At 43.7% G+C, this 14,339-nt stretch overlaps 1 protein-coding gene across 1 annotated transcript in view; it reads right to left on the reverse strand.

Annotated features, from left to right (window-relative positions):
• LOC119393555 (atrial natriuretic peptide receptor 1) overlaps nucleotides 1–14,339 on the reverse strand; it is a 215,530-nt gene that overhangs the window by 66,283 nt on the left and 134,908 nt on the right. Inside the window, exons 7-10 of the mRNA XM_037660647.2 lie at nucleotides 10,100–10,184; nucleotides 9,133–9,256; nucleotides 8,086–8,157; nucleotides 7,553–7,630 (exon numbers count right to left, since the gene is read on the reverse strand). Coding sequence (XP_037516575.1) covers nucleotides 7,553–7,630; nucleotides 8,086–8,157; nucleotides 9,133–9,256; nucleotides 10,100–10,184 — 359 coding nt within the window. The remainder of the gene's footprint in view (nucleotides 1–7,552; nucleotides 7,631–8,085; nucleotides 8,158–9,132; nucleotides 9,257–10,099; nucleotides 10,185–14,339) is intronic.

Genomic DNA, 14,339 nt, shown 5'->3' on the forward strand with positions numbered 1-14,339 from the left:
GTTCCAATTTGAGACCTTCGTGTTTTCATGAGGCCGAGCGAGGCCGACTTGGCTGTAGTAACCACGAAATGGCCTTCCCTCCTTCGGCAAACAGGGAGAACGCTCAACCGAGTTTCTGTTTGTCTGCCGCCATTGGTCTGCAGTTGACGGTTGCACCGCGGCTGTGTTTGTGTGTTTGCGCACGTAGAGCCTGCACACAAGGGCAAGCGAAACAGGCATTCAACTGTTCATCGACAGAAACCTGCGTTCCCAACCCGCCGGCGACCTGCTTTCAGCAACCAAGACTAAGAAAAAAAAACTCTGCTTTGATGATGCGAATGCTACTGTGAAAGAAACGCATGTCGTCAGCTGGAGGCTTAGGAAGAATGATAACGTACATACCCGCTGACGACGTCATTATTGTGAGTGTGAAGTTGCCCCCTAATGCGGAGAGAGAGAGAGAGAGAAAGAGAAAACTTTTATTTGTGAAGGCCTCAAGGATTATCCTCGCCGGGTGGAGCCCTTAGTTCAGGGCCCCATTGGCTCGCGCCACAGAACGTGCCCGCTGGATCAGCCGACGCTGTTCCTGCGGCTCTGAGCTGGTCAGCGCAGTCTCCCAAGAGGATTGTGAGGGTGAAGGAATAGGGCGGCAGCCCGGTGGTTGTGGACATTCCCAGGTGCAGTGATACACCGTGGGCTTCGCTCCACAATAGGGACATTATGAGGGATATTGTGTGGGGTGGAAGAGATGAAGGATGTAAAGGCAGGGGAATGAATGGAGAACTTTTGTGAAGTATTTCAGGTCATCAACGTGATATTCTCAAGGAACTCTTCTCAATTGTTACGCTAGACCACACTGGATATGAGGCTTTGAAGAATATTCGGATGGTCACGCTTATTTGCTGCTATTGTCAGCCTCTTCATTACTGTTTTATTTGTTCTGCTTTACACTGATTTTTGTTCCCAAATGCTGGGTTGCAGATACGGACTTTGATTGAGCCGAAACTGCTCTTCCTTTTTGTTTTTATACATTTGACAGTGAACGTCAGCGTATAACTCACCTTCCGTTTTAATATTACAAACATGACAAAATGTTTGAAATTTGACATTTCTCCCAGCAAAACAAAGAGCGCTTTGGCTGTGAACAGCCATTGTAGGTTGGAAGGAATAAGAACCGTTTCGACACTTGTTATGGCACGATGCAAGGGTTCTGAACAACGTATAAATCAATGTTGGGAGAAAAAATCGCTATGAAAAGCTACCAGGATCAAGCAGGAAACATCCACATTTGAAGCCATTTTGGTGCATTCTTGACGCACGCGATCCTGGCTACTAAGGGAATTGACAAAATAACAGCAATGTTCTTACGACATACACTGCGCTTAAAGTTTCTGCAGGATATAAAAGAATGACATTCTTATAAAATAACTTCAATTAGATGGTCGTTTTGTATAGATCACGCATAGTAACCAAAGTAAAAAACAACAGCGATGATTTAAACATCAGTGGGACAACCTTGGCAAGAACGATGAACATAAGGGTAAGAGGAACCGCCTAAACATTATAATAATACTGCTACAAGTGAACTATACGCATGCGCAGGTTCGCTTCAAATCAGGTGCACACGAAATCAAAAGCTCCATCTTGGCGCATATTGCAGGTCTATATTATGCGTGGAGTTCGAAAAACAAATTGACACCGCATTCCAAGGAACCATTTCGAAAGTCTTCCCTTCCTCCCTGTCTTCTTCGATACCCGAATAAAACGTTAAAAAGAAACTGAAATGCTTCCACGTGTGTGCATGTGAATGCGCTCGACAAAAGCGGGCATCCAGAGCAGACGGCATCGAATATTCAAAAGTCCAGGCATTGAAAGGAAACGGCAGGCGCTGAATTCTCTGAGGCCTAAATCGAAAAACTTGTGATGGTCCATACGACACAGTCGATTTCCTCGCGTCCACGTTCGCGTCATTTCTGCAGAATGCTGCGAAATTCTCGTTGCCGTTTCCAGCTCTGAATAAATAACATTGCTGTTTCGACATGCACTGCTGGTTTTCTTAAGAAAACAAAAAGAATATATCCCACAGAAATGAAGTATTTTTCCCGTTAGACAGTCACGAAATAGTGGTGCCGGGAGCTAATCAGAAAAAGAAACGAAAAAAAAAGGACGACAGGCAATGGGTTTTACGGAAGATGACCGCTAGTGCATGCGGTTTTAGTCATGCTACCCCGTACTGATATGCTCTGACATGATTCACAGTGGTAACTTTAATATTTTCATTTCCACTCATGATCAATTTGTTCTCTGTAAAATGCAATACCCACAAAACCTTTCATCTAGCGTAGTAATACACAAATCCAATTAGATGGTTGTTGCGATATCTATTCAGGAGCGGCGGTAGTATTGAGAACTCGTAGACTTTAAAAGGGCCAGTAGGGTGCCTTCTCGCGTCAGATCTAGATATACGTTGTCCTTTACTGAAGAACTTGCATGCCGTTGTTCTTTAACGCACCTCACAACACAGGCATCACCACCTCCTCAACAATCGGAAGTACTATAGGACTGTTCTCCGGTACCCCACGTAACATGGATGGAAGTGGAAAATTACCCGGGAAGGTGCTTAAGAAATGCTGAGGTCGCATTGTAGTAATGTTAGTGTGTTGGGTGAGGCCTTCGTCCTGCAGGGGGCGGTTTGGGGGGGGGGGGGATGTGCGAGGACGATGCTAATTTTTAATGAATGAACGAGAGGTACAGTTGTTATTGCTTCCTTGCTGTGTTCATGCCCTGCAAGCTGTCATAGTATTATAAGGTACTTAACGTTTTTGTCATAGGCGTGCGCAGGGTGAATTTTACACATCCGCAGTATAGATGTATAAAATGAAAAGCCATACCAAAAGCCATACCATTGGTCCCAGCTTTCTGTTGTAATTATGGGAAGTAAGCAGTTCTTTGCATTCAACATCAGAGGTCCCTGGTTACAATTATCATAAAAAAACATGAATAGTCATAAACCGGAGCATTAAAAAATGACGTGAAAGGTGCGACTGAATAAAGGCATGGGGCAGAATTGGCGTACCCCTTCACATGACAAAATGGGGGGGGGGGGGCTACCTCCCTGTTGCGCAAGCCTTTGTTTTTATGGTACTTTTTTTCTTTCATGTATTGCTTACTCTTTTATTCATTCTCATATGTATCACTCCCCTCTGTAATACCTTCGGGCCTTGAAGGTACCGATCGCTAAACGTAGAAGAGGTCAAATTTTATTCAGGAATTGCGTGTAAGGCTTTAGCAAGTCGCGGAAGAAGGGCGGGAAGTAGTAAGCGCAGGCTCGGTTGTTTACCGCTAGAAAAGGCACCCTAGAGCCTGGAACACGTGTTACTTCGCGTGACTAGAAAGGAGTAGCGCAAGATTGCAAATTAAAAATGTCGGACGCCGCGAAGGCACCAAGTCTGAACCACGCTCTCATGCTTCTAGTTTGTGTTTCGTTCAATTTCTCGTTTCCCTACCAGTGCCTTAAAAGAAGCAAAAAATTAGCGGAGCTGATGTTTCCCTGCCAACGATAGGATCCTTGTTCTTGCGCGAGTCATTACAAGCTGCACGGCGAGTGAAAAAAGAAGATGTTTAATGAGAGGGGGAGCGGAGAGATTTGCCGGAGGAGCGCATCTGTAGCCTTTTACTTCGCGAACACGATGGAATGGTACGGCGGTGGGGGCACAGGCAGAACGTCGTTATCAACAGTAGAGGATGGCAGTGAGGCCGGTATGCAGACATGTTGTGTCAGCAGCCGTAGTCCGAGGGTTCTTGTGTTTTTGTTCGGTTTCTTGTACGCGAGCGTCAGTATAATTACCGCTCGGAGCTAGTTTTCGCAACGAAGCGGTCCAGGCACAGATAACACAAACGTAGGAAAAAAGAAACACTGAAGATCACAGCGTTGCGGTAGTTGATGCATACTTCTGCAAAAAAAAAAAAAAAAAACAGAGAGAGAGAGAGAGAGAAAAAAAAGGCACCCGCTGCTAAAATTTAAAGATTCTCTTCACAACGAATATTTCACTGAGTTAGGTGTCAGCATGCTGCGCTAGAAAGTGCTAACTTGCCGTGCTGTGGCTTGTAGTAAGGTAAATCAATCTGTATGGTTATAAATACATGTCCATGGACTCTCAATGTTCGCTTTACCTTAAAAAAAGAAAGGAAACAGGCACTCCATCACAAAACTTCTTAGAAACTGTCATACAGTATGGCATATAGGCACAGAGAGAATTCTGTCTGTGCTTTAAGAATGCACGTTGGAGAATGTCATATATACTGTGCGAACCAGGAAAAAAAACTTTCTATGCCTTGTCTTTCAAGAATGATTCATTCATACATATGCGAAATTTGACATTCTTGGTAGCAGAAGCGCAACTAGGTGTGACAAGAAAAAAAAAGCATTTACCTCGCAAAGATAGAGCTTGTTTACCTGGAATCTAACATCAAGTGATTGTATAATCCCAGTAAATAGGTTTCATTCGACAGGTACAAACAGCTTGCAGGAATAGGGCGATGTGAAGCAACAAAGGAAGCAAGGAAACGAATGAACCAACCAACCAACGAAGCAAAAGGTGAGGATATTTCCAATACAGGTTGCCTGTCTGTATCAGAGAAAGCTTTTCTCAAAGGGACAGACTGAATGGATCGTTGGTACTGCATAATTCTGAACAGTAGCGCAAAGGAGCACACGGACGGCGAACACAGCGCTATATAGCTGTGTCCCGTCTTGATCTGTCGCCGTCCGTGTGCTCCTTTGCGCTACAGTTCAGAATTCTTTTTCCAGCGAAGAAAACTGTCTACGTAAATCCCTGTTAAAGAAATGATAAGGAACACACCTTGATCAGATAACTGGAACAAATCAGGCCTTCTAGGTACTGATACATCCAATTGCGCCTTAGATTCGGTGCCCCCCGGGAGGGCCGTGATTTCGACAAAGAGAAAAAAAAATCGCAGCAAACAGAATGGAGACGTCGATGCGAAACGAGATCGAAGTGGTCACCGGCTTCTGTATACCGAAGGTGAGCCCCACGACGAAGACAAAAACGGCGCTGGTTGGCCGGAGCGAACGACACCGACGCAATCAGGGTGCCTCCAGAGGCTTCCCACTGAGCACCGGCCGTGAGATCGACAAACGAGTAATTTCCATTTATGGCCGTTGCTATACGGAACCTAGCGATTGGTTCGTGCCCTTATACTCTGCCCAAAGGCTTCTGTTTTCCTTTGTGCTGATTTAGTTGTTCTTTGTTCTCGATACAGTCAATACCTCGTCGACGCTCGCCCGTTACTTTCCCTTCCCCGCTCTCACTCTCCAGTTCTCGGCGCAAGAGACCCGTAACCCATCTTCCAGCGCCGCATCTCCTCCGACGGCATCACGCCATCTCCATACAAAGTGAAGCCAGCCGCCCGCTCACCCACCCGATGCCGGACTCAATCTGAAGACTCCTGCTCGCAGCCGCAGCACGAAAATTGAGATCCGAGATACCTTTGGCATCGATCGATCGCATCAAAGGCCGCACGGTGCGTGTCGCCTCCACTATCTCGGACCAGCAGCTCCTATCGACAGTGTGCCACTCACTGCATGGGTCTTTTTCTTTGTACATGTCAACTACATACCCGTACCCCTATTCACTTTCGCGAGCTGTATGCTCGTAGGGTGAAGCTCCGCGCTTAAATTTCGCTAACCACGCTTACGGTTCAGTCTTCTCATCGTCTGACTCAGAGCGGGTTGCTCCAGAGCAAGCATTCCTACGATGTCATCGAGAAAGGCAATTACGCCCTCGGGTAGTCAGACAGCGAAAAAAAAAACACCCTTCTTTTTTTTCGTGTAACGCAGACCGAGCGAAACCGATCAACTAGAAGTGTTCTTGAGTGCTGCTTCAGTTCCCGCCTCGAAATAAGACCCGCGCTAACTGCTGTGCCCGCACAGCAGCGACTGTGAATGTTGATAGAACAAAAATGCGATCACATAGCAGTAGGTAAGTAAAGCTGCTACAGTGGCTAAAGTTAGTAAATCAGTAATGCCGACGTCGGGAATACAGAATCAATACAACCCAGATTATTTGTAGCTCGTCTCTGCGCAAGTCGTTGTCAGAATAAGACACACTGTCACTTCTCTTATTAATGGATTATTGTACGCGATGGACGTACACAACGCCGAAAGCTAGCCTCGAAATATTTAGTGTCGTAAGGCGCGCCACTTAATGAACGTTAGTTTTCTTGCTCCCCTTTGCTACAAGTCTAGGCTTTTCAAAGGACCCGGTTGTGCTGTGCAAAACAACAACATTGCATGCGTGATATAACTGTTTAGCCTCGATTCCAGTAGCTGAATGTTCACTCTGAATGTAGGCTTCACCCCACTGAATGATGCATGCCTATGTTGGAAATTCTCATCAAAGTCTTGAAATAAATCGTATAATGAATTTCTTTGAATTCTCTATTGAAGACGCTTGCAAACAGGCCACGACTGAGGAGAGAGGGAAGAAGGCCGAAAGCGCGAACTTCTATAATAAATGACGGAGTGCTTAGTTTATGGATGAGGCGACAAATCCCTGCGCTCATCTACGTTGCATGACGACAATGCTTGCTTATGTTGCGTGATGATAATACATCCATGGACTAAAGCCCGAATTTCGAGAGAATGCGAATGCCAAAAAGCTGGCGGTAGTCGTGTAAGAACAAAGCAATATCCTTAGCCTAGAGTGCTATAGCAAGGACGGGGAAGTCCTGCGCGTTTCCGGTCCTAAAACCAAGTACTCCGCGCCCTATCCGAGCAAGTGGAACAACACACGATAAGAACTGTGCTGTAATCGTTAAAAAAGTCTCATTTTTCAGTTCCACGTGTTTAAAAGCCGAGCTCAAATAAGCATTTGCACAGCCCACGCACACGCACACGGAAGCAAAAGCTTTGGTGTTCTATTTCCAAGGCACGCCAGATAGGCTATCACATGCAATGAAAAAAAAGTTTGATTCACTTATCAAGTTGGCCGCAGACCCGTTATTAAATTAAATATAGCGAGAAAAAAGAACCTTTGCGCAAGCCTCGCGAAAAGCGGAAGGATAACTTCCGTTAGTTAGAAGCTCCCAGCTCGCGTTTCCGGGCAGTAAAAAAGAGCCGTATCAGTTTGGACCTGAGTGCAAACCCCGCCCAGACGCGCAAAACTAAAGCGCTAAGTTCTTCGCGCTGGTTTCTTTCTTTTCATTCTTTTCAGAGAACGGTTGGTGGGCAATTCCATTCTTTCCAGCAGTTAGCATTTGAATAAAGTTAGCTTGGGTATTACGCAACGAAATCCTACAAAAAAAGAAAAGGAGGCCTCCCGCGCGCGTACTTTAAGCAGCGAGCGAGAAATGGGGACAGCTTACGTAAATCCGCTCGCTGGCTCCAGACGCATCCTTTTAATGGCTAAGGATTCTCTCTCGGAAGAAAAAAAAAGAAAGAAAAGAAAGAAACGAAAAGTAGTAGCTAAAAGCCGGAAAGAATCCGTCCGTGAGATTGAATAAAAAATTTTCTTCGACTTTTTTCTATATAACGCCATCCACCAGCACTTACGTATTTCAGCTCCAGAAGAAGGGATCTAGTGATGTCTATCCTCGCCTTGTTCAATGGCTTAATTGCCACGAGAGTGTCCTGCGAAAAACAACGCAGCTTCAATAAATAAAACATAGGCATTGTTTGACTGCACATTGTAAATAAGTTTTTTTCCCCATGAACACAAGTGTCTTCTTTTTGTCGCGTGTCACTAATGCGATGGTCAAGAATTACATTTGGGCAGTGAAAAAACGTTTATATTTCTGTGAACTGATCAGCGTGTTATCACTCATTCTGAGCCTGTTCCTTCCCTATTTACTCTGTGCCTTTGCATTTTATGTGTATCCAAACCAAATAAATAAATATTCTGATGCGTCTGGTGCGAACGCAAGTACATTGCAAAACCGTATCCAGTATCACGCGTTCAATAATGAATTTTCACCATGCGAGCTTATTAAAGAGTTTGCGTTGAAGTGTCAATGTACTGGGTAATTATTATGTGAATTTTGCTTAACATTAGCATTCTTAACAAAAGAAAAAAATCTTACGCTTACCTTGTAATAGGCAGTACGGATGAACATCTGTCTGTCGTTTCGCAGTGCCAGGGTTTCTGACGACGTGCTGCTCTGCACAACATAAGCATTTATGTTTTTCACTACGAAACATGCTCGCGGATATTGCTGAAGTTGACTCTTTACATGTAACTTTTCCATTAAAATATTCGTTTTCTCCTTAGGAGGAGTGCAAATAGTGTCTTGAACAGAGATGCATTAATAATTTTAATATTGACCAATGCTGAAAGAGGAAAGTTCACTAAGTATGCACTAAACGCTAGACGCTTGTTCATGTCGGCGCTGATCAAAATTGGAATTTTCACAGGTCATTCGACATAGAAATGAATGAATTTGCATGAGCAGCAACTTGCTTAGGTCGAGTAAAACGCTAAAATGCCTATTCATCTGGTAGTCCTCTTATCCTCTTATAAAACATGAAATTTCTCTACAATCTCTCATTCTTCAACCTATAGGTCTCTGGAGGCCAATAAATTTCTGGCTGTATTATTTAAATAACCTCAGAGGTTAAAGTCTTCGAAAAATAACTGTATTGTAAAAGTGCAGTGAAAGAAGAATTATTACAAAAAATTAGACATGGCATCAGTGTAAAAACGATGCAAAATGCAACCTGTGAGCTACTGCAGAAAAAAGAAACGGGAATACTCAATTATTATATTTAACGAGAATCAATTTAATATTTTAATTTGACACACAGATAGTTGAGCGAACGCTAATGGTGTTATGCGGCCAGAGTAGAATATTGCTGTCTGCTGCGTGAAAGTGTTAGGTGAAGCCTTTCTGCGGCAGCGTTTGTGAAACAAAAAAGGCACTTATAAACTCGACTTGCTGCGCAACCAGCAGGAAAGAAGAAGGGAGACAGGCTCTTTATTGTCTCCCTCCTTCTTTCCTGCTGGTTGCGCAGCAAGTCGAGTTTACAAATATGAACCGACTAGTCTGCAAAGAAGTATTGCAGCACTTATAAGCTCGAAAGCACAGTAATATAACATTCAAGAAATGTGCGCTACTCTAGCTCTTAACGCTACTTACACCCGTTTTTCCCAAGCTGATTCTCGATCCGAAGCCCCCATGCTTGTTGGAGAGTGTTTGATTAATATCTTCCCAACGAATCTTCCATGTCATAGATGCAAGTTCCGCTTCCAACTTAAAATGCCTGCAATATTTCGAAGAGAACAAACGCGTTATGCAAACAAAATATTCGACATGATCTCTTGAAATGTTACAAGACGGCCGACTGATTGTGTAGTTACGGCCTATGGTGCGATAACAAACATATTCTAGCAAATGCTCCATTATCTTGAAATATTTTTTATCTATGCTATAGAATGTAGTGCGTGCTTTCAATAAAAATATATTAGTAAGAAAATTTCTAGACATCCAGAGTGCAACGTAAAGGAAGAAGCCTGTCGTATCCTGGTGTAAATTTTTACGTGACTGCCTGACATCAAAGTGATGTATGAGATACTTTTCAGGATATCCCAAAATAATAATGTTTTGTAGCTTATAATGGCGCAGGAATGGGTATTCGTCTATTGTCCCTCGTGTTCATGGTGCATTACAAGTGCCGTTACTGACTGTTCATTTATTGATACTGTTCACTCTATAGGAGGGCCAATACAGGAGTAGAAATACAATTAATAATTGTAATACAGTCAAGCAGATTCGCAACAATAAAGACGACACATTCATTATAATGAAGGCATTCCTTATTTAACACATGCTCAGATGGTTAACAAATCGCATACAATTGCACTCGCTGCGACCACTGCGTGACGTTGTTGAATAACTGGATCAATTCTGAGCACTGCCTGAATACACCAGGAAATGCAGATCGTTTACAAATAGGCTACGCATTGAAAGTAAAAGCTCAAATTTTGCTCGAACTGGTCGTTACACGTTTCTTTATCGATGATTTTAAACCAGAAAAAAAGCATCGATCACATTAAAATGAAACTTGCCATAGAGTGCAAGCAAATCTGGCAAAATTTCTCCTTACCTGTAAACAAAGAATGAAGCGAGGCATACAATAATCATGAGAGTTCCAAGCACCGAGGTGATGATCATGTATTTGCCTTGGCTTTCTGAAACGAATGAGAACAAGTTTGCGGCAATCAGATGTGATGATCTTGGGAACAAAGTTAGTTACCAATGATTCAATCGTTATTCATATAATAAAATTATGTAAGCAAGCTTGTTGTTGTATATTACCTAGATTACTTATAGGAGTTTACGCGGAGGTTACTTGCGGATGTTTCCCACCCCATTCTTCTCTGCTACGATACGAAAAATTGAAAAAAAAAACAAAGATAAGGAGGTTAGCTAGGATAAATATATAGCTTTCTACTCTACACTGGAGAGGGAAATGCCAATTAAAGACGTGGAGCAACAGGTGCTCGCACAAAACTATGCTGCGTAAAGTATATTGACCAATAATCCTTCCAATTATAAATCTGTAAAAAAACAAAATGAAGCTTTGCAGGAAGCAATGCCTGCTTGACTATGTCACTAAGATGAAGTATGACCCCACTCGCGTTACGCGCCAGGTTCCATGATATATGGCCTTGGGATTGGTATCCCAAAAGCTGCATTCGCAAAGGGCCGACCCCATCAGAAAAAGTGAGGAGGCCTTAACGAGATTAACCCCGAGAAACCGGTGGCGCGAAGCAGAAAATCCAGCCGTTGCTGGGTTTCTTATGCTGATGTTTGCAGCTCGGCCGGCTCTCCCTTTCCTCTTCGAGAGATGCTAAAAGGAAGGGTGGATGCTCCCATTGCTATTCTGCGTACCTCTGGTCTTCCTGTGATCAGTTGGTGCTGCAAGAATTCTGCTTCATGTAATGAGCACCAGGTTGCTCGTCCCGTTCTGCTTACACCAGTTGCAGTCATTCGATAAGGAAGGTGGAGTGAGATTAGAAAGGAAGGAGGGGGCATCGGGGAGGCTCTAATTCGTGTCTCAGCGCGCTTTTCCGAGAGCTCGTTAACTCTTCCCTGTCCGTCGCCTGGTACGCCCGTCGGACGGTCACAATTCGATGCCTTGAAAGCTCATACGAAATACGGGGGTGCAATCTAAAGCGGATCACGCCTAAGAGGATAAAGGCATCCTGCAAGTACAGGGAATTCTTTCCCTTGCACCATGTACCTGCGGCTCCGCACTTCCAGAAATTAGCGGTACTTTAGCAAAGTGAACCGTTCAGCAGTGTCGAAGCACCCCAATCTACCAAGGGCCGGCATTCTTCTAACAAACACATCAAAGATCTTCGTTATGACGATTCGTTTAAAGGAATAAAATGAACAGGATAAGCCTCTTTTAAACTAAAATGAAAGAGGTTACTTTTTCGTTGTTGTTGCATTATATAGGGGCCCATTCTATCAACCGGAGAAAGCTAGCATAAAAACATTCGGCAGATCTCACGCGTTGTGGGAATCGGTTTCATGCGAAGCAGTCAGCGAGCACTTCTATGCTGTGTTTTATGGCCTTGAGCCAAGCGTTACGAGGTGAATCGACGTGTTTTTGTAAGTGTAGTAGCTTTGTGCACATCGTGGGCTTACCGGGCACGTCGACAACACTGGCGTTTAAAGGGTAATACGGTGCGACGTAACGTCAGCCCTCCCGTTAGAATACATACGTCAGTATTACCGAAATTAAGTGCACTTTATGGAGCAAACATGTGAATATCATAAGTAACATTCGTTAATGTATTCCTCCGGGGTCGAGCAATGCTTCAATATAGCTTGCTGAATCATAGGAATGTTTATAGGAATGTGAGTCATAGGAATGTTTATTAGGCTGCTATAAAAGCGGAGTCAACACTTGAACCACATACGTTAATCTGATATGACGCCTGTATCGTAGAAGTACATATGTAGTGTTTATTTCTTTCTTGTAAAATTAGATAGTCAGCAACACAACCACAATTGACGTTGCACCAACATTACGCCTACATAGGCTGTTTTTCCAAACGGGTTTATAGAATTGGCGTGGCTCTGTGGAAGAGTAGCGATTGCCACGCAGAATGCTTGGGTTCAATTCCTGCTGGGATCCTTATTTATATTGTTTCCATTCGTCGGGTCAACGCTGCCGCTGTCAGTTTTTCTTAACGCTCTCGCATTTAAAGGACCAGATTCTGTTCTCGCCGTTCCTGGGTAGATATACACTGGCAATCACCTGTGGCGCATACCCGTACACCGCGGCCCTTGGTAAACGGGTATGTGTCACACGTGTCTGGAGGAAAGGGCTTTACGACGTACACGACAGGAGTTTCACGTTATTCGTGTTATGACGCGACAGTCGTATTCGTCAAATCCTCTTACCCTCCCATGCCAATTTTGGTCTACACCAAGTTAAGAAGGCGATCATGAGAGCACAAAGATGACGTAGGCGGCTACATAGATAGATAGATAGATAGATAGATAGATAGATAGATAGATAGATAGATAGATAGATAGATAGATAGATAGATAGATAGATAGATAGATAGATAGATAGATAGATAGATAGATAGATAGATAGATAGATAGATAGATAGATAGATAGATAGATAGATAGATAGATAGATAGATAGATAGATAGATAGATAGATAGATAGATAGATAGATAGATAGATAGATAGATAGATAGATAGATAGATAGATAGATAGATAGATAGATAGATAGATAGATAGAAACGTTCAAAGTGCCATAGGTTCGCTGAGAAATGCTTCGTACTTAATAGTTAGCAAGACCTTGTAGCGTCTCGAGTGTTTGCTTTTCTTGTTTGTCGATTGGTCGCTACGATGCTCTAGTAAGAACTACTATTGTTATCTTCTTTAATTAATTAAATAGAGGCTTACAACGTATTTTTCTTCATAATCTTCCATCTAGCTCTGCGCAAGGGTGTTAGTGCGCGTCTGTATGGTCGTATGTACTGACAAGTTTCGTTGTATAGTAGGCTTCAGCTTGCTATACTCACACCAGCTTCTGCTGAGAAGTAGCCGCGGTGATGCAAAAACAGCAACAAAGAACGTTACACGACATGTATTAGTTGTACAAAATGCAGTGCTGCGAGCGCGTTTGAGGAGAAAATGGCGATTTCGCTTTCATTTGCAAGGAAACCTAGAAGAAAGTGCTTAAACATAAGGTTATCTCACAGAAAAAAAAAAAACGTTTTTTAACGCATTTCGTACTTTCCTCCCTAAACATCGGTATAACTGAAATACAGGGCAAAATATTAGAGTATAGTAATCAAGAACCACCCTGCCTCCTCTTTCTACTGCTTCCGACTTCTTTATAAAAGTGCAGGCGGGATAATCACAGCTCGTAGCAGGCTCCCAGGGGAAATTCGTCCAAGCGCATCTACGCTTTTACGCCAAAACGAATACCACGAACTTATATGAGACAAAAAAAAAACTAATTTTGCTTACGCCTGTCACTGGAACTTCTGTGATGTTTTGCAAGGGAAAAGAACCGGCCAAAACGAACACCTTCACATGATGTCATTCGGAATAAGCGAGAAAGTTAAAAAAAAAGTTGCTAAAGAAACGAAGCACAGCAGGACCATCGCTCTTCATGTATCTTAATTTGCGCTATGGAACACAGGTTATTTTCCTTAACCTGCCCAAAACACCGTTTACTTAAAGAAACCAGGGCGACCCCGTTACTCTACGGTGACTTGTCATGAATCATGACTGTGAGAGACCCATCAACACTAGGTATTAAGATGAGTGCTACATCAGAATGCATGCGCCACTCTAACATGCAAAGAAAACAGCTGCAATAAGGTGTCTCATTAAAAAAAGTGGAAAAAGCGAACCACAAAAAAAAAAATCACGCCATATCCACGAAGTGAATGATGATTGAGGAGCTGGCTCGCAGATAATTGGCTAAACCGTGAATGCTCCAGTACAATTCCTCTACTGTCATATAAAGACGTCACACTGTTGTTATAGTAGCGACTGCGGTCAGGTTGTTGCCGAACCACAAGCGCCGCAGATCTTGCAGCTGGGGCCGAACGTGTGGTAGAGGAAATCGCGCTTGAAGCGCCTTCAGGTAGCGACCGCTTTCGCCGCTTGGCCGTTGCATCCCGCGCCCGTACCTCTTCGAGGTACGGGCTTGTATCTCGGCGTTCACACAACGCTGACGTCTCTCTGCGGCCTCGCGAGCTCTCACCGCAGGGTCTTGGCGGCGAGCCCGCACTGCTGCCTTGTGAGCCCTCCGCTCCGCCGCCTTTCCTCTTCGTTCATGTTATTATTATCGAAGGGCA

This window comes from Rhipicephalus sanguineus, chromosome 5 (genome assembly GCF_013339695.2).
Source record: "Rhipicephalus sanguineus isolate Rsan-2018 chromosome 5, BIME_Rsan_1.4, whole genome shotgun sequence".
In the NCBI taxonomy this organism is placed as follows: domain Eukaryota; kingdom Metazoa; phylum Arthropoda; class Arachnida; order Ixodida; family Ixodidae; genus Rhipicephalus; species Rhipicephalus sanguineus.